This window comes from Quercus suber, unplaced genomic scaffold (assembly GCF_002906115.3).
Source record: "Quercus suber isolate HL8 unplaced genomic scaffold, Cork oak 2.0 scaffold_43, whole genome shotgun sequence".
NCBI classification, from domain to species: Eukaryota; Viridiplantae; Streptophyta; class Magnoliopsida; order Fagales; family Fagaceae; genus Quercus; species Quercus suber.
In genome coordinates this window covers 25,680-45,825 of record NW_027069508.1, presented here as the reverse complement: position 1 = coordinate 45,825, position 20,146 = coordinate 25,680, and the positions used below count along the sequence as shown (strand labels likewise).

General features: G+C 34.0%; 2 protein-coding genes across 2 annotated transcripts; both read left to right on the top strand.

The window, feature by feature from the left end:
- Positions 1 to 4,665: 4,665 nt before the first annotated feature.
- LOC112010067 (large ribosomal subunit protein mL101 (rPPR4)) lies at positions 4,666 to 8,541 on the top strand. The gene is given in 3 exon segments (XM_065771358.1): positions 4,666 to 5,020; positions 7,171 to 7,646; positions 7,648 to 8,541. Coding segments are annotated over 3 exon segments (1,353 nt in total). The 5' UTR covers positions 4,666 to 4,792; the 3' UTR covers positions 8,297 to 8,541.
- Positions 8,542 to 10,004: 1,463 nt separating this feature from the next.
- LOC136066673 (large ribosomal subunit protein mL101 (rPPR4)-like) lies at positions 10,005 to 11,492 on the top strand. The gene has a single exon (XM_065771357.1). The coding sequence runs from the start codon at positions 10,017 to 10,019 to the stop codon at positions 11,247 to 11,249; it is 1,233 nt and encodes a 410-aa protein (XP_065627429.1). The 5' UTR covers positions 10,005 to 10,016; the 3' UTR covers positions 11,250 to 11,492.
- Positions 11,493 to 20,146: the final 8,654 nt, after the last annotated feature.

Sequence of the window (20,146 nt, the reverse complement as noted above, 5' to 3'; positions counted from 1 at the left end):
CATTACAATTTAAACTCTTTTTTTCCCCCTTCTTCGGTTCTTTGCTCCTTACGTTGAACTCTTTTTCTAAGTTAGAGTTGCTTATTTTATTCCAAAAAAAAAAATTTATTTTCATTTTATTAAGTACTTTTAATGCAGTGATCACTTCATAATTATAAGTGCTTGTGGAATGTGGGGGGGGAGGGTAGGGCTGGGGTTCAAGTCTCCAGGAGCAAAGATTGAGCCAGAACTTAAAGTTAGAGAAATGACTTTGTTACTGGTTTTGTACAGTGATTTCGGCTTTCGACTATGCTGCTGCTTAGTCGCTTAGCTGCTAGTTGTTTAAATGGTCAAATTGTTTGTTTTGGGTTAAATTTGTTGACCAGGCTTAATTTTTTTAGGTTTTACTATTGGTAATTTTGTTGTTGGACTAATTTTTTTGAGCTTGTATATTTTGTTTTAGATTTGGTCTTTAAAATGAGAAGAAAGCTAGAGTTACATTTTTATTTTTTTTTACAAATTGCTGATGTGATGAATGATTATTAGTAAGTAAAAAATAATATAAATGGTAGGCCCAACTGCGAATCAATAAGAATTTGCAACTTTAATAGTTTATAAAAATATTGTAGAAAAATTTGTGACTATAATAATATTCTTAAAAGAATCAATGTTATTGTTAAGGAGGCAAAATTGTAATTTTATAAAATAAAATTGTTAAAATTAGTATCTATATATATAATAATATATTTTTTAAAAAATTTGGTAGGCCATTGCCCCCCAATTCCAACTATGGCTCTGTCCATGTTCAGGAGAAAATTTCATACACATATACACTTAGATTAAGTTAAAGTAGAATTTTTACAATGTATATATAAAAAAAAATTCAAATAAATAAAGAATTATATATTAAGAGCATAAAATTAAATTTATATAAAAATAATAATTTCAATAAATACTTTTGTTAATAAAATATATAACGCGAGTTATTATCTAAGTATAAAATTCAGGACCATTGGCCTCGGCCATATTCCCACATGATGGACCGTACTTTGCACGCATTATAGGAGGGGATATATTCTGTACCAGGCATGCCGGGTACAGGATATACAAAATCGCATTATAGAGATTTGTGGGTCTGGTGACTCTGATGGTCATTATCCCTGCTACTTCGTGGCAACGGCACATGCATTCATTTTGGGCGTACGTAATATAAAATCTCACAAATTAGATTTGAAAACTGGGAACTTGGAACCATGTACATTGATTTATATTAAAGAATATTCAATATTGAGAGGCTGGTGAGTGGTGAGTGGTGGCCGGTGTGAGCTTTTCGCTTGTTCGTTTCATATTTTTTTTGGTGGGGCCTTTTGCGCTGTCGTTTGTTTGCCGGGTTTGGGGGTTGACCACTTTTTGCTAGCTGACCAAACCAAAATTCCCAGGAGGCATTATGTTCTGATTTGGGAAATAAATTATTAATTAAATAATGGTTTTTTACTCGTTTGACACGTTAAGGATTTGATTTGATTANTATAATAATATTCTTAAAAGAATCAATGTTATTGTTAAGGAGGCAAAATTGTAATTTTATAAAATAAAATTGTTAAAATTAGTATCTATATATATAATAATATATTTTTTAAAAAATTTGGTAGGCCATTGCCCCCCAATTCCAACTATGGCTCTGTCCATGTTCAGGAGAAAATTTCATACACATATACACTTAGATTAAGTTAAAGTAGAATTTTTACAATGTATATATAAAAAAAAATTCAAATAAATAAAGAATTATATATTAAGAGCATAAAATTAAATTTATATAAAAATAATAATTTCAATAAATACTTTTGTTAATAAAATATATAACGCGAGTTATTATCTAAGTATAAAATTCAGGACCATTGGCCTCGGCCATATTCCCACATGATGGACCGTACTTTGCACGCATTATAGGAGGGGATATATTCTGTACCAGGCATGCCGGGTACAGGATATACAAAATCGCATTATAGAGATTTGTGGGTCTGGTGACTCTGATGGTCATTATCCCTGCTACTTCGTGGCAACGGCACATGCATTCATTTTGGGCGTACGTAATATAAAATCTCACAAATTAGATTTGAAAACTGGGAACTTGGAACCATGTACATTGATTTATATTAAAGAATATTCAATATTGAGAGGCTGGTGAGTGGTGAGTGGTGGCCGGTGTGAGCTTTTCGCTTGTTCGTTTCATATTTTTTTTGGTGGGGCCTTTTGCGCTGTCGTTTGTTTGCCGGGTTTGGGGGTTGACCACTTTTTGCTAGCTGACCAAACCAAAATTCCCAGGAGGCATTATGTTCTGATTTGGGAAATAAATTATTAATTAAATAATGGTTTTTTACTCGTTTGACACGTTAAGGATTTGATTTGATTAATCAAATTTCAAGTCTTTTTTGACAAATGTTACAGTTCAACGGCTTAAATCTAATCCCAATTTTGTCCTATACCATTAACATGACGTTACGCGTGATGTTTTTGCGTTGTTATTAAATTGAAAAGAGATAATACATGAATTGTGTGTCCATTAATGAAGGTGTAATCTAGGAGTGTTATTTATTTTATTTTTTATAAAAGTAATCTAGGAGTGATGCTTTCGATCATGGAATTAGAGTTTGAGAGTTAGGCAATAGAGGCATGGTGCAAGCCTGCAGGAGCATCAGTGGTAATGTGGAGAGCATGCAGCATGGTGCTTATGGGGTGGGATACTGGGATCGTCTCTGCTTAAATTTAGATTTTATTTTATGGATTTAACAATACATCAAACTGGTTCGTTAATTAAAAAATAATAGTGAGTTTCAATTAGTTTAATTGATAATGTAGAAAGCATGCAACATGATGTGTGATAAGGGTAATTTTGTGGTGCTAATAAAGTTACCCATATCAGGCAAAAGCGATGGTCCTAATGAACTCATCGATAAGGTAGAGTTGATGTTTCAACTTCAAAGCCGACGGTTGCACCTTGAGGTCAATAGGCACCTAAACAAGACGACTAAAATATATAGACGGAAGAAGAAGCTGATGAAGGGAAGCTGACAGGTTTAAGCGAACCATTGACGAGGCTGACATGGCCTTACTTGGCCTTCACGCATGAGCATATAAGGAAATATCTTGTGCCCCATGTTTAATCCTAATCAAGAGAGTCCTATAAGGAAAAGACCCCATAAAATACACAAACTAAGGAAGATCTCTCCCACAAGGAAAGGATTTCTAAGCCATAGAACGAATGTTAACTCCATGCTACTATAAAAACCCAAAACCCTCACAAATCAAGGTACATATAATTCCTCTAGTCTATCACTCTAGAGTTGTGAAAGCTCTTTAACTTAACCTTCGGAGGGTCTTCGGCGGTACCACATTGGTACTCTCCTAAGGCCTTCTTTGTTTTTTGTTTCGCAGGTGTTGTCTCGAGCCCATGAGTACTATGTGACTTACTGACGATTTTTGATATCATCAATGCGTATAGGGTGGGATCCTCTCCACTTAAATTTGAATTTAGATTTTATTTTATGGATCTAACAATACAAAAACTGTAAATTTCAATTAAAAATAATAGTGTGTTTCAGTTGACTCAATTGGTAAAATCTCTAATGGTTGAATAAGAGATTCAGGATTCATTCCCGTATACACAAAAAATCGATTGGTGTCTAAGTGGAATTTGTGTGAGTGTGAGTCTGTGAAACTCTATTAAAAAAGAAAAGAAAAATGTGGAACTTGTGTGAGTGTGAGTAAGTGAGGACTGTGTGACTTACTGACGATTTTTGACATCATCAATGTGTGTGTATAGGGTGGGATCCTCTCCACTTAAATTTGAATTTAGATTTTATTTTATGGATCTAACAATACAACAAACTGTAAATTTCAATTAAAAAATAATAGTGTGTTCCAGTTGACTTAACTAGTAAATATCTAATGGTTGAATAAAAGATCAAAAATTCACTTCTCGCATACACCAAAAATCAATTGGTGTCTACATGGAACTTGTGTGAGTGTGAGTCTATGAAACTCTATTAAAAAAGAAAAGAAAAATGTGGAACTTGTGTGAGTGTGAGTAAGTGAGATAGGCTGATAGCATTCAGGTAAATGCCTAGAATGTTATAGTTTAATTGGTCAACACCTATTGATGTTTCTAATAGAGACATTCAACGCTCCAATTAAAAAAAAAGGTAATTATTTAAAAGTTCTATTAATGGGTGTCCTTAGAGCAAGTGTTATTAAATTATTTTAAGAAAGTTTGATATCACTTTTATGAGAATATAAAGAACATCAAAAGATTCAATTACTTTTTATTTTTCAATAAATAGTTTTTAAAAATATATTTTAAACTAATGCTCTTAAGGAATTAGTTAACTGTCCTAATATAATCCCAATATCAGTTTGCAGCTCTTAAAACTTGAGCTTTAGAGGCAAGAGTTCCTCAATTGAACTCAAGCATCTAAGACTGGTTTTTCTGATACAAAACCAAATTATTGGTAAAATCAGGCCAAATGGCCCAAAAAAAAAAGATCCAATATTTAATGGTTAGGCCAACAAGAATCCAGTTAATTTAATAATGGACCGCTGGCCCAAAAAATAATAATAATGGACCCATAAAACTCAGGTCCAAAGCCCAAACTTAGCCCAAAAAAGTTTCCTCATTTCTTCTCCACTGCAAGACTAGGGTTTTGAATCTATTCGATCCACTTTCAGTAAAACCCAACAAAAACCCACACTAGCTACTTGCTAGTTCGGAATCGGAGAACTTGGAAAAGGGAAGCCATTGCAAGAAGCAAGAACAATGGCACTTCTTCAACATCTGGGGCGTTCAAAGAGCGTGGCGAAGAGGTCGAAGAAGTACTTAGAGGAAGCACTTTACACGAGGCTCTTCAAGGAAGGTGGGTCTGAGTTGAGCGTCAGACACCAGCTCAACCAGTTCATCAAGACCCACAAGCGAGTTTACAAATGGGAAGTCGGTGACACTCTCAGAAAGCTTCGCCAACGCAAGCTCTACTACCCTGCTCTCAAGGTTTGTATTGAAATTTTTGTCAATGGTTTCAATTCATTTGCTTATCTCTCTGTTTTATAAATTTACCCATTTCAACATTTGAGCCTTTAGGACTTGAATGGTTAGGAGTTGTGTGATTTTGTTGTGCAATTTGATATGAAGGGCTTGCTTTGTTGTGGGTGTTATAGCTTTTATTTGGATTATCAGCATTGCTTCATTTTGTTGTTTTTAGAGTTCAAGCATGTTAAAATGTTTATATTCTAGAGTATCGAGAGTGGCTAAGGGCGTTTATCGGTCAAGTATGTTTATAAATTAGAGCACTGATAATGTAAGTAGCTTGAGGTAGTGACATATTGAAAGTTGAAACTATCTGATAGGAGGTCGAATCTCGCCCTTTACATAACTTGGATTTCAATTGAAGGGGGGGAAATGGAGAATGATTTCGCATATAGCATTCAAATCTGCTTTTGAACACGGTCAAATTATAGATGGAGCTGGATGTTGTTCAAACACTTTAGATTGTTGGGAATTTGCTACCATTATGTATCCTTTTTCTTGGGCACTATGTTTAATAGCGTGCACAACCCTCTTAGGTCTTAGATATGCAGATAGAAGGGAATTTGCTGTCCTAGCTGGCGAATTCCATATACAATTACTCCGATAATGTGATCAAAAGTGTGTGTAAATGTCATTAGGGTTTTGATTTTGTTGTGGAAAGAGTAGGTTATGCCCATATATATGGTTCTGCCATTATAAAGGCAATGTGATATAAGCAGTATGAAAAGCCCATAACTTATTAGCAATGTTGCTCTGACTTTTTAACTTTTAATGCTTCTGCATTCGGAATGGGTGTAGTTTCTAAAAGCCTCAATTATTGCCCTCACACATGGTTAAATCCCATTTTTGATCCTAGAAAGATCCAGCAATCACTCACTTATCATGAAATAAGTAAGATCCTGCAATTATCCTGTTTATTGGATTAAGTGGTTTGGCTGTGTCTGTTTAGTGTTGCTCTTGGTTCCAACCCATGTTTTTATTTATTTATTTATTTATTATTTTTATTTATTTATTATTATTATTTTAAATTAAAATTTAATGGCCAGTATTCAGTTGATAATAGAAACTAATGCCCTTCCCCACCCCCTTCCTCATTTTTAGGGTTGTGCATTCAATCCGCCACCCCAATGGACCCAACAACTTGGATTGGTTTTTAGTGAGTTGATGGTTTTTGAGGTTTGTGTTGGTTCAGGTTTTGGGTTGGCACTTGGAAAAATGTTCAATCAGATTAAATGGATCCAAGCCACAATATTAATAGTTGGAATTATCATTTTCTTTAAAAATTTGTTAGTTTTTTTTTATTGGATTTTGATGCCCAGTTTAAATATGTTATGAACCCGATCTGGCCTGACCCGACCCAATGTCTCATTTGCCTCTCTCCGTTTATTAAAATTACCCATTTTGCTTTTCCTATGGCATACGAATTAAGTTTTGCTAGATTTTTAATGGTTCACAGTTTTATGGTTTTGGAGTTGTATGATTTTGTGCAATTTGATGTGAAGGACTTGATTTGCTCTGGCATTATAGTTTTAATAGGATTTTCAGCATTTCTGGCTGTATTTTGCTTTATTTAGAATCTAAGAATGTTAAATTGTGTGAATACGAGAGCAACCAAGCCTTAGTCCCAATTTTTTTGGGGCCGGCTATGAATCCTCAATAGATTAGTCAAAGTCGGTCACATATATTCTTTTTTGCCATTCTATTCTACCTGAAGGCATACTCTTTGTTACTATCTTAATTGACATGTCCTTTTTTTTTTTTTTACTACTTATGTTATTTTTGGTCTTCCTCTCTCTCTCTCTTCAACTTGAATCAACTGACTCTTTCTCACTAGTGTATTAATCGCTCTCTTCTGATGTCAAACTGTGTGAATTCTTATATATGAAATGGATGTATTTCTTATTCCCGCTGATTTGTTTGTATTTGCTTCAAGGGCAGTGAGTTTACTATTGTAAACACATCGCACTTTTCTTTTCAATAAAACTTTAATTACCTATCAAAAAAGAAAGAAAGATGTATTCCCTTTATTTTTATGTGTGACTTTTCGTGTAATCTGGGCTTGATTATTGATTGTTGGAATCTTAATTAATTATTATTATTTTTAAATACTACAGCTTTCAGAAACTATGGCTAAAAGGGGCATGAATAAGACGGTCAGTGATCAAGCTATACATCTAGATCTTGTTGCCAAAACACGAGGTATATCTGCTGCAGAAAATTATTTCATTGATCTTCCTGAATCATCAAAAAATCATCTTTGTTATGGTGCCCTCCTAAATTGTTACTGCAAGGAATTGATGACTGAAAAGGCTGAAGCTCTTATGGAAAAGATGAAGGAACTGAACCTTCCTTTAAGCTCCATGCCTTATAACAGCCTTATGACCCTCTACACAAAAACCGAGCAGCCAGAAAAGATCCCGGCCATCATACAAGAAATGAAGGCATCCCATATCATGTTTGATGCCTATACATACAATGTCTGGATGAGGGCTCTTGCTGCTGTCAATGATATTACTGGGGTTGAAAGGGTTATTGATGAGATGAAGAGGGATGGCCGAGTTGCTGGAGATTGGACAACGTATAGCAACTTAACGAACAGGGAACTTGCTTGAAGTTTATCGGGTATGGCGTTCTTTGAGGTTGGCTTTTCCTAAAACTGCAAACATAAGCTATCTGAATATGATTCAGGCGCTTGTTAACATAAAAGACTTACCAGGAGCAGAGAAGTGTTTCAGGGAGTGGGAATCTGGGTGCTCAATTTATGATATCCGTATAGCAAATGCTCTGATAGGAGCTTATGCAAAAGAGGGTTTGCTAGAGAAGGCTGAAGAGATCAAGGAGCGGGCTCGCAGGAGAGGGGCCAATCCTAATGCTAAAACCTGGGAGATCTTTTTGGATTATTATATGAAAAAAGGGGAATTAAAATTGTCAGTAGATTGTGTTGCCAATGCAATATCTATCGGTAGAGGGGATGGTAAGAAGTGGGTCCCATCATCTGTGGTTGTCAGCAGTTTGATGGGGCATTTTGAGCAAGAGAAGGATGTTGATGGTGCAGAAGGGTTTCTGGAGAATTTGAAGAAGGCCGTGGATAATCTAGGGGCAGAGGTTTTTGAATCACTGATAAGAACTTATGCAGCTGCTGGAAGGACAAGCCCTATAATACGGCGCCGGCTGAAAATGGAAAACGTTGAGGTGAATGAGGCTTGCAAGAAGTTGCTTGATACAATATGTGTTGAGTGAGTTTTGTTTTCTCTTCATTCTAATTTTGGTATGTAAAAGTGATTTTGTATGGTTTCTACTTGCTATTATGTTTCGATAATAATGTTGCCTTCTTTTGTTTATTAATGTGAAGTGACACATGGATTAGCTGTGTTAGCTCATTCAAGAGTACCTTCCATGCATATATTGAAAGGGCATTACCTTTGTTATAACTTGATATTCAGAAGATATTTCAATTAACCTATTGTTAAGGGATTGAGATTTCACACTGGTCAGGGTAGATAGGATGTGGAATATGATAAAGAGTGTGATGATATAAACATAACCATTGCAGTCTTGTTCTTTCTACTCAAGATACAGGAACATGTTAGACAAAGTCGTTACTCTTTTATTTATTTATTTATTTTTATGGCATTACTTAATGCTGTAGAAGGACAAATTGATGATGAAGGAGATGAAACCTATGTTAATCTATTGTAACAATTTAATTTCCTATGTTTCTTTGTTTTAGCTAACCCACTATTTGATGACTAGGGCTAAAGCCAGCATAATCAAGTCCTAGGGTTTTATCTCCCACATGGACCCAAATTGATGGGAGTGGAAACCCTGTGCTTGTAAACTGTGGTAGGGTATGCTTTCTCCCTACTCCGGATGGTAAAATTGTGGACTAGTAAAAGATTTGGCCATCACTGGACAAGTAAGCACAAGCGTATTGGAACCTATAACTTCTGAATTGTTTGATTGCGGGTTGGAGGAATTGGGGGATGATGCTCCATTGGGTGAAAATTATAAAATGTTTTTGAATGTGGATTGGGTTGGTGTCTGTAAACCTGAATGCGCTGCCCAGATAGTTTCTGGTTGAATTCCTAGCTGCCTTGCCTATATATGTATATGCCTCCTGTTGTTTTGTTTTTTTTCAACATCTATAACATTTCCTTGATTAGATTATATGAATAGCACACAAAGAAAGTAAATTCATGTTTTTTCACTAGATTCTGAGTAATTTTATGCCATCAGAATTTTGAAGTGCCATGTCCTGCTTATTGTGATACAGTGCTGGTGTGATAAACGCTTATTTTAGTATATCTATACCGTTCTGTCACAATACTGAATTATTCTGGGTATTGGTCCTCATCCTGGTAATGCTTTGAAAAATATGTAAACTATCTTCATTTCCTTTGTTTTTTTGTTGAACGGATGGAATAGTTTTTGTTTGTTGTTTAGTCTTCTTTTAGTTCTTATCCTGCAGTTGCAATTCTGCCGTGCAATTTTATTTGTCAAAAAAAAAAAAAAAAAAAAAAAAAAATCTTCTGTGCAATTTGAGTTGGTTTGTTTATTAATTGACATGTCCTTTTTTTTTTTTTTACTACTTATGTTATTTTTGGTCTTCCTCTCTCTCTCTCTTCAACTTGAATCAACTGACTCTTTCTCACTAGTGTATTAATCGCTCTCTTCTGATGTCAAACTGTGTGAATTCTTATATATGAAATGGATGTATTTCTTATTTCTGTTAGCTCTTCCCTCTGATTTGTTTGTATTTGCTTCAAGGGCAGTGAGTTTACTATTGTAAACACATCGCACTCTTCTTATCAATAAAACTTTAATTACCTATAAAAAAGGAAAGAAAGATGTATTCTCTTTATTTTTATGTGTGACTTTTTGTGTAATCTGGGCTTGATTATTGATTGTTGGAATCTTAATTAACTATTATTATTTTTAAATACTACAGCTTTCAGAAACTATGGCTAAAAGGGGCATGAATAAGACGGTCAGTGATCAAGCTATACATCTAGATCTTGTTGCCAAAACACGAGGTATATCTGCTGCAGAAAATTATTTCATTGATCTTCCTGAATCATCCAAAAATCATCTTTGTTATGGTGCCCTCCTAAATTGTTACTGCAAGGAATTGATGACTGAAAAGGCCGAAGCTCTTATGGAAAAGATGAAGGAACTGAACCTTCCTTTAAGCTCCATGCCTTATAACAGCCTTATGACCCTCTACACGAAAACTGAGCAGCCGGAAAAGATCCCGGCCATCATACAAGAAATGAAGGCATCCCATATCATGTTTGATGCCTATACATACAATGTCTGGATGAGGGCTCTCGCCGCTGTCAATGATATTACTGGGGTTGAAAGGGTTATTGATGAGATGAAGAGGGATGGCCGAGTTGCTGGAGATTGGACAACGTATAGCAACTTAGCGTCAATATATGTTGATGCTGGATTGTTTGAGAAGGCAGAAAAGGCACTCAAGGAATTGGAGAAGAGAAATGCCTGCAAAGATCTCTCTGCTTACCAATTTCTAATTACGTTGTATGGCCGAACAGGGAACTTGCTTGAAGTTTATCGGGTATGGCGTTCTTTGAGGTTGGCTTTTCCTAAAACTGCAAACATAAGCTATCTGAATATGATTCAGGCGCTTGTTAACATAAAAGACTTACCAGGAGCAGAGAAGTGTTTCAGGGAGTGGGAATCTGGGTGCTCAATTTATGATATCCGTATAGCAAATGCTCTGATAGGAGCTTATGCAAAAGAGGGTTTGCTAGAGAAGGCTGAAGAGATCAAGGAGCGGGCTCGCAGGAGAGGGGCCAATCCTAATGCTAAAACCTGGGAGATCTTTTTGGATTATTATATGAAAAAACGGGAATTAAAATTGTCAGTAGATTGTGTTGCCAATGCAATATCTATTGGTAGAGGGGATGGTAAGAAGTGGGTCCCATCATCTGTTGTTGTCAGCAGTTTGATGGGGCATTTTGAGCAAGAGAAGGATGTTGATGGTGCAGAAGGGTTTCTGGAGAATTTGAAGAAGGCCGTGGATAATCTAGGGGCAGAGGTTTTTGAATCATTGATAAGAACTTATGCAGCTGCTGGAAGGACAAGCCCTATAATACGGCGCCGGCTGAAAATGGAGAACGTTGAGGTGAATGAGGCTTGCAAGAAGTTGCTTGATACAATATGTGTTGAGTGAGTTTTGTTTTCTCTTCATTCTAATTTTGGTATGTAAAAGTGATTTTGAATGGTTTCTACTTGCTATTATGTTTTGATAATAATGTTGCCTTCTTTTGTTTATTAATGTGAAGTGACACATGGATTAGCTGAGTTAGCTCATTCAAGAGTACCTTCCATGCATATATTGAAAGGGCATTACCTTTGTTATAACTTGATATTCAGAAGACATTTCAATTAACCTATTGTTAAGGGATTGAGATTTCACACTGGTCAAGGTAGATAGGATGTATGTTTAGTTGTATGGAATATGATAAAGAGTGTGATGATATAAACATAACCATTGCAGTCTTGTTCTTTCTATTCAAGACACAGGAACATGTTAGACAAAGTCGTTACTGTTTATTTATTTATTTATTTTTATGGCATTACTTAATGCTGAATGTAGAAGGACAAATTGATGATGAAGGAGAAGAAACCTATGTTAATCTATTGTAACAATTTAATTTCCTATGTTTCTTTGTTTTAGCTAACCCACTTTTTGATGACTAGGGCTAAAGCCTGCATAGTCAAGTCCTAGGGTTTTATCTCCCACATGGACCCAAATTGATGGGAGTGGAAACCCTGTGCTTGTAAACTGGGGTAGGGTATGCTTTCTCCCTACTCAGGATGGTCAAATTGTGGACTAGGAAAAGATTTGGCCATCACTGGACAAGTAAGCACAAACATATTGGAGCCGATAACTTCCAAATTGTTTGATTGCGGGTTGGAGGAATTTGGGGATGATGCTCCATTGGGTGAAAATTATAAATTTTTTTTGAATGTGGATTGGGTTGGTGTCTGTAAACCTGAATGCGCTGCCTAGATAGTTTCTGGTTGAATTCCTAGCTGCCTTGCCTATATATATATATATATGCCTCCTGTTGTTTTGCTCTTTTTTCAACATCTATAACATTTCCTTGATTAGATTATATGAATAGCACACAAAGAAAGTAAATTCATGTTTTTTCACTATATTCTGAATAATTTTATGCCATCAGAATTTCGAAGTGCCATGTCCTGCTTATTGTGATACAGTGCTGGTGTGATAAACGCTTATTTTAGTATATCTATACTGTTCTGTCACAATACTGAATTATTCTGGGTATTGGTCCTCATCCTGGTAATGCTTTGAAAAATATGTAAACTATCTTCGTTTCCTTTTTTTTTTTGTTGAACGTATGGAATAGCTTTTGTTTGTTGTTTAGTCTTCTTTTAGTTCTTATCCTGCAGTTGCAATTCTGCTGTGCAATTTTATTTGTCAAAAAAAAGAAAAAAAAATCTTCTGTGCAATTTTAATTGGTTTGTTTTATATAAATATCATCAATAATAAGAACAGAGATGAAATTCCAAAACTTTGAGTTCGACTATAGATCCTTAATAGACTAATTGGGGTTTGTCACATTAATATTTCTCTGCCATTCTTTCATAATCCAAACCATACTACTTGTTATCTGCTCAATTAATATTTCATTTTTACTGCTTCTATTAGTGTTATTCTAAGGAGATGCTTAGAACAATTTGGTTCCATTGTCTGATCCAAATCTCGAATCTCTCTCTGGACTGTAGTAGCTATTTTAGAAGAAATATTCCTTTCTTCTATGCTGCCTAGCTATTGTTGGAAAATCTCAACCTATAAATAGTAACTTGAATAGTGTGGCTCATATATAAGGTCAATGGGTTTATTGTTGTAATCGGGTTGGGCCTATACCAATAATCTTAGACAATTAGACCTTCCAGATTCGGTACTATTTATTATGTTGGAGGAGAAAAAGACTCAAAAACTCTAATCCAGCTATTGAGTATTGAGTGGTTGGTTTGTGCTTCAATTTGGATTGAAAATTTATCACCATATCTCGAATAATTTCAAAATATAAATACTTAGTCTAAAACTACCCTTAAAAAAATGATATTAGTCCAATAGCTTTACCCACATCAATTCTTTTTAAGAGAAGGATATGCATAAAATTATGCAGCAATAAGTCTATAGGTTCTGCCTCCTTATTGAGGGCTACCAAATCCTCCATCACATGTGGTGGGTTATCAAATACAACAAAAGTACTAGTAATAGAAACATTAGGTCTGCCAAGAGCATTCGCACATTGGTTTGCTGTGCGATATGTGGCAAAATTTGCTCAACAGCATTTTTTCAGAAAAATATTAGATAAACAACATGCGTTTGAAGTTATTTAGTAAGTTGGACTGTTTTTGAAAATCGAGTTTGTGAAACTCGAGTTCCAACCCAAAATCGAGTTTCTCAAACTCGATTTACTCTAGACCTTGATTAAAAAAAGAAAAAAAGAAAAAAGGTGGAACTTGAGTTTAGTAAACTTGAGTTCCATGCTTTAAAAAAAAAAAAAAAAAAAAAAAAAAAAAAAAAAAAAAAACCAAATGGAACTCAAGTGTAGGAAACACAAGTTCTGTTATTTTTTTAAAATGGAACTCAAGTTTACTAAACTCGAGTTCCACTTTTTTTAAAAAAAAAATCAAGGTCAGTTGTAAATCGAGTTTGAGAAACTTGATTTTGGGTTGGAAATCGAGTTTCATAAACTCGATTTTTAAAAAACAGTCCAACTTACTAAATAACTTCAAACGCGTGCTAGCCACCAAATTTTTTCTAAAAAATGTACTATTGAGCAAATTTTGCCCGATATGTGCGATCATCTTGGTTGCTAGTTCCTTAAAAAAAAAAAAAAAAAAAAATCTTGGTTGTTAAGGAAGGTCTTCAAGAGGTTCTTGTAAACAGATAACAAAGGTTCTGGTGATTGGTTGTCGAGATGAACCACAATTAAGGCATCTAACTCAACAATCAGGTTAGAGATATTGAAGTCTCTAGCTAATAATAGGCCATCTTAGAGAGCCCCCAGTTATGCCATTATACTAGTCAAGTTTTTGGAATTTTTGGGGAAATCTTTGATCCACTCATCAATGTTGTTCCTCAACAGCCCATCTCCACCTAATTTATCAGGATTCCCAAAGGATGACCATCATGTGTTAAGTTTAAACCACCCACCCTGAGGTCTACTCCACGAAACTGGAATACAGGTCTTACTTGATGTTAGCATTGGGCTCAATTACCATATGCCAAAAAAAAAAAATCTGCTCATTTTTTAACACAATCATCAACAACTTTTGGTTCTATAACTCCATTACGGAATATGTAGGAATTCCAGTGTAGCCAAAGTTGCCAGAGTCTCATAAAATATAAGACATTCCACAACAGTCCCATTGTTGGAAATGCTGTTGGAAACGACATTTGAATGAATCCATTCCATCATCAAGACAGAGTTTTCCATGTCTTGTGGACCCCGGTTGTGGTATAACAAGGTTGGACCACCTCAGTCACATTCCTTAGAATTTAGATTTAAGGAAAAAATTAATGGATCCTTAGTATTAATTTAAGATATATTTTTAGAAATTTTTTAAGAAAAAAGAAATTAATTTTTTTATGTTTTTTTATTTGAGTAATGCTATAAACACAAACTATTTTATAACATTTTTACTCATAAATAGAGAGAGGGAGAGAGAGAGAGAGAGAGGGGTTAATGTTTCACAGTTTCCGTCAAAAGAAAAGACCAATGAATTCTGAGTCTCTGACTTGGGGCTTGGGGTGTAGACCTGAACGAGTAGCCTGCCAGGCAGCCATCATTTCAGTAAAAGGACGTGTGGAGTAATTTGCGTTGAGGACACACTAAGGACTTGCGGGATAATTCATTGGAGAAGAATTCAAGAAATGTTAATCCTACTACTGTTTCTCTTTTGATTTCCAAATATGTTTCACTTTCACCACGCACTAATGAATTGTGGAATAATTCAGTAAAAAAAAAAAAAAAAAGACTTTGTGGGATAAAAAAGTCATGAGCAAACCGTGTCAATCAGTGTATAAGAAAAAGCACACATTGATTGAGTAATCGTTTTTCATATGGAAGACTTAAGAAGTCCTAGAATTGGCTTGTCAAAGAAGGACAAAAAAAGAGTATAAAACAATGTTAATAGTATCTCTGTCCTTGCATTTCTTGTATGTCACAGTTTCAGCCAAGGCACGAGCAAATTAGCAATTGCCTTGCCCCACATCCAGCGTATCTGAGAAAGGACTAGATATTATTGAGTTCTCGTCATCAACACTGCGCGTAGTAAATAGTATTCCCTCAAAGTCCTGCCAAGTTAGACTTTGTACACAACTTTCAAATTGTAATTGAGTATTAAGCTCGGACACAGGTACGACTACAAACATGAATATGGATACAGATATAGATACGAATACGACACGGTGACATGAATAATTTCTAAAAAATTATAATTAAAAAAAAAATTATAATATGAAACGGCCAATATAACACCAATATAACATAAACACGATATAAATATGACACGGGTAGCCACCCTAAATAAAAAGTGCCTATTCACACAAATACGTATCACAAAAAGATACTGCAGACACTGAGTTAATGCCATGATAATAGGGTCCACAGACACAGAGTGATGAATATATAATTCTAAGGTCTACGTTGCTCACTGTTCTTAGCACAAACAATTGTTCTGGTTCGTGTCACAATTAAAAGCTCCCAATGTGTATGATTGTCACTCATCTGTAATGGTTGGTGGGTTCATTTAGTAGGTATCATAAGAGCAATACTTGGGAAGTTGGGAACACATCATAAACAACTATTGATGGGTGCAATACAGAAAGAAAAAACACTCACATTTTATGGTTGGTCCATGGACTTTTTTTTGGATCCACTCTTTACGCCTTCGCTTATGCTTCAAGTATAACTTAGATCTTATTATAGACTTATAGTATATCTGACTTCAGTAATATTAATATCTGATGCGCCGACTTGGAGCCAAAGTCAACTCCATCACTCTGAAATACACATTGGTTCAGGCCTGCAAGAATGGCATTGATTTAGCTTCAGTTTGACATATTGATTCAAGATTGCTTGTCTAGGCAAAAATCTTTATAGACCATGCTGGTTTTCCTTCACCCTTTTTAGACGTGAAGACAGGTTTTATAGTGCTGGTTAAGATTTGAACGCGTCTAAACATTGTTGATGATGTTTTATCTTTATCTTTTTCGTCGAAGAAAATGATTTCCATTGTAATTTCAAAGTTTTAACTAGCCGAAAATCCACAAGTTGACTCATATACCTAAGGAGTGAAAAAGCTGAAAAGATGTAGCATGAAAAAAGATATAGTTGTGCTCAGGGCCGATGTAGAATTTCATGAATGGGGCCAAAAGTATAACAAATACAAAGTTGAACTAATTTAATTGAGTCATACAAGAAATATGAAGAGTTTGGGGGGTTGACCATATTTCTTTTATAAAGTTTAAGTAAATTTAATGGTAAAAGTCTAATATTTGAGAAGTTTGAAGGGCCAACTATATATATATTTTGAAAAATTTTCAAAAAACTAGGGATAATTTTATAATATTCAAGAAGTTTAAGGGGCATGCCCCCCACTTCTCCAAGTAGTTCCACCGCTGGTTGTGCTTATTAAAGAGTAGATTCATTAAAACCGATTTAACTTGATTAGGCATGTTTATGCATAATAGTATAAGAGAAAAATTTTGCACATCAAGCTCCAAAAATCACTTATATTAATAATCCGTCTATGTAAACTTGTATAAATTTATATTGTCACTATAGTAAACATGTCAATATACATAGTTACTATTTACATGCAAATATATTTTTTACTAATTTTTTATTCATATACGCAAAGAGAAAGGGTGATTTGAGAGAATAATAAAAAATAATAATAAAAAAGTAATATTTAATAAAATGTAGTGTAAAATAGGTAATTTGAAATAAATATTTTTGAAAAATAGTTGTGTGTAATAGAAAAAGTAGGTCCTATGTTAAAATTGACAAAATTTTTTACACAAACTAATACGAATGCACTTAAAAGTGTACAGGGATTCAGCTTAATTGGATGGACTTAGCCTTTTATAAAACTCTCTTCAAGGACAAGGTTTTACATAAAGGGCAAAAGATGGAATAGATTCTATCTGTTCATTTTGCATTCTTAAGAGGAAACATGACAGAATATGACTATTTATCTATGAAATTATGAAGAAAATACCGAGTATACATATTCCCGTTGCTTAAGTTTAAAGTGCTTTGACAATATATTAATACAAATTCCCATTGTACAACAATACATATCTCGGTTACATAATGTTGACACATTTTTAAAGTTTGAACAATAAGAAGAGAAAACGTGGACTTCAAGAAAAAGATAATAGTTGGCAATCGTGCACATTGACATTAACAAATATACAAATCCAATTTCTTAAAAACAAATTCATGTGGGAACGCATCGCAAGGATTGGATAAATGAGTAATGATAGAAGATGGGGTATTGTGTTGTACTAAGTAATAATCATGGTCAATAGTCTTTGGGGGCTCAAAGTGACATACATTATATCTACTACTAGTCTACTACTATTTTTTTTTAATGTATTATTCGTAATGGCATTAATTATCTCTAAGTTTCTATCTTATATTCAAAGGAAAGCATGCTTACTTTGGTATTATTAGTATATTAAAAAGTTTGTATGTGTGGGGGGGAAACTAATTATTTATGCTAGCTAAGTATGCTTCATATTTCATCCAGCTGGGTCCACAATTTCACATGCTAATCATAAATTTAGCTATACATACTTATGATATCTCAATTTTAGGTTTACGAGAGATGTGTCTCCCTATTTAAAAAAGAATAGGGAATTTATTTATTTATAATTTTGTAAAAATTGCCCGTTAGATAACATTTATGAAAGTTTGAGAGCAGGTAGCAAGTAGCAACTACATGCTAGAAAAACAGTCACCGACTCATCTCTCCAAAGTCCAAATTCCAATTATAGAGAGAGTGAATAATTTTGTGTGGGACCTATGGCCTTCATCAAGGGCAGGCATGCAGGCATTTAATTTGTGAAGGATTAATGTGACTACAAATACAGTAGCTGTTAGGTTTTGGTCAATTGCATGGTCCCCTATTTTGTAAAATTGAATAAATACCGATCTTTCATTCTCAAAGTTTTTTCTAATAAAGGGAGATCATGTGGTGGGTTCCGCTTAGTTCAATTGGTAAAATATCTGATGGTTGAATAAGAGATCTGTGATTTAATTTCTATTTATATAAAAAATCAATTGATATCTTGATCTGATGATAAAGAACAAAATCACGGAAGTGAACGCCATAGGTTGAAATTTTATTAAAAAAAAAAAGAGAGACCATGTGAATTTCAAGTAATTCATTTAGTTGTTTTTAGGGCCTCTTTTTTTTTTGTGATCACGGAGTGAACAAGAAAGATGGCCAGTACCCAACCAGAATTCCGGATCCGAATTCTAGCCACCAATTTCCATGCTTCGGATCCTACACAATATTATCGAATTCACTCCATTAGAGAAAGAAAGAAAGAAACAAAGAGTAAAAAACGTAGGTATAATTCTTTAGATTTTATTTTTGAGATTTCTTAACTAAATTCAATTTTGTGGCCGCGTTGAATAAATGATTGCATAGTTGAATTTAATTCTTTTTAACAAAGATAATATTGCTTTTGATGTATTGACGAATACAATTAGTCATAGTTCAATGGATAATCGTAATGTACAAGAAGTTGAGGAATTGTAAGTAGGTTTTATTCAAAACTAAAAGTTGTTAAAAGAAAACCAATGAGAAAACTGGTTATTCTTTAAGCCAAAAAGTTCATGGTTGAAGATTTTTATTCGTGGGAAATTCTTCATATTTATGAAAAAAAGATGCATAAGATAAGACAGGAAGATCTTTTGCTTGGAAAAGAAGAGAATCTTGCAAGACATAAAAAGCACAATGGAACATTGGAATTACAATTCATTAGTATTTGAGATTATTAGTGCATGCGTATGATGACTATAGTATAGTGGGATGTGGCACATTTTCACTTGAAATATGGGCTATTCCTAATGTTCATATCTTCATGCGTGGTATTATTATTATATTTTGATTTTTTTTTATTTTGTCATTATTCAATCCAACAATATTATAGACACACCAAATTCAACATTTAATTTCATATCTTATTAAAGTGATTGATTTTAAGTTATGAAAATAAAATTGAGAAAATATGAAAAGTTGGTGGGCAAAATATATCCATTACTCATAATCGACCACTCGATTTTACAGTAAAATTGATATATTCTTAGATTTCTTCTACTTGTAAGTTTATGTATGAAATTAACCTTGCTCCCTTGCACTATCTTCAATGGACAAGTTGGGATTTCGAAAGTTCTAGAGGTGATTGACCATCAAATATAAGGACTTTTTGGGCTAGAAAAGTATTTAGATCAAATGGTCCAATGCAAATCTATCATTAAATATTTTATATTTTGGTGGGACTAAGAGATCCATGGCCGTGGATGCTTTGTCATTCTACACATCTAATACTCTTTAGACTCTTCTTGATTTGTCGTATGTAGGTCATATGATTGCAAGTTTTACCTTAAACAAATAACGAACAAACTCGCCATGACCTCAACTATGAAAAACATAAAATTAAAAAAAGAAATTGCTATATCTATTTCCATTTTATTTATCCTATTTCTATTTTAAAACTAAGGTACAACCTATTCATACTATTCCTTTTGTGTTTGATTGTTTTCTCATGAGCCAAAAAAAAAAAAAAAAAAAAGCTAAAACAAAGAAATAAAAAATTGATTTTGGCATCCAAATCAAGTTATATATATATAATATATATATATATATATATTTTTTATTTTGAGGTTAGGTTGNCTTTTTTTTTTTTTTTTTTTTTTAGAAGTAATTTTTAGGGCCTCATTTGATTCATCAAATCATGGATTAAAAATTTTTGGGTCCGGTTAATGGATGTTCTTAAAGTAT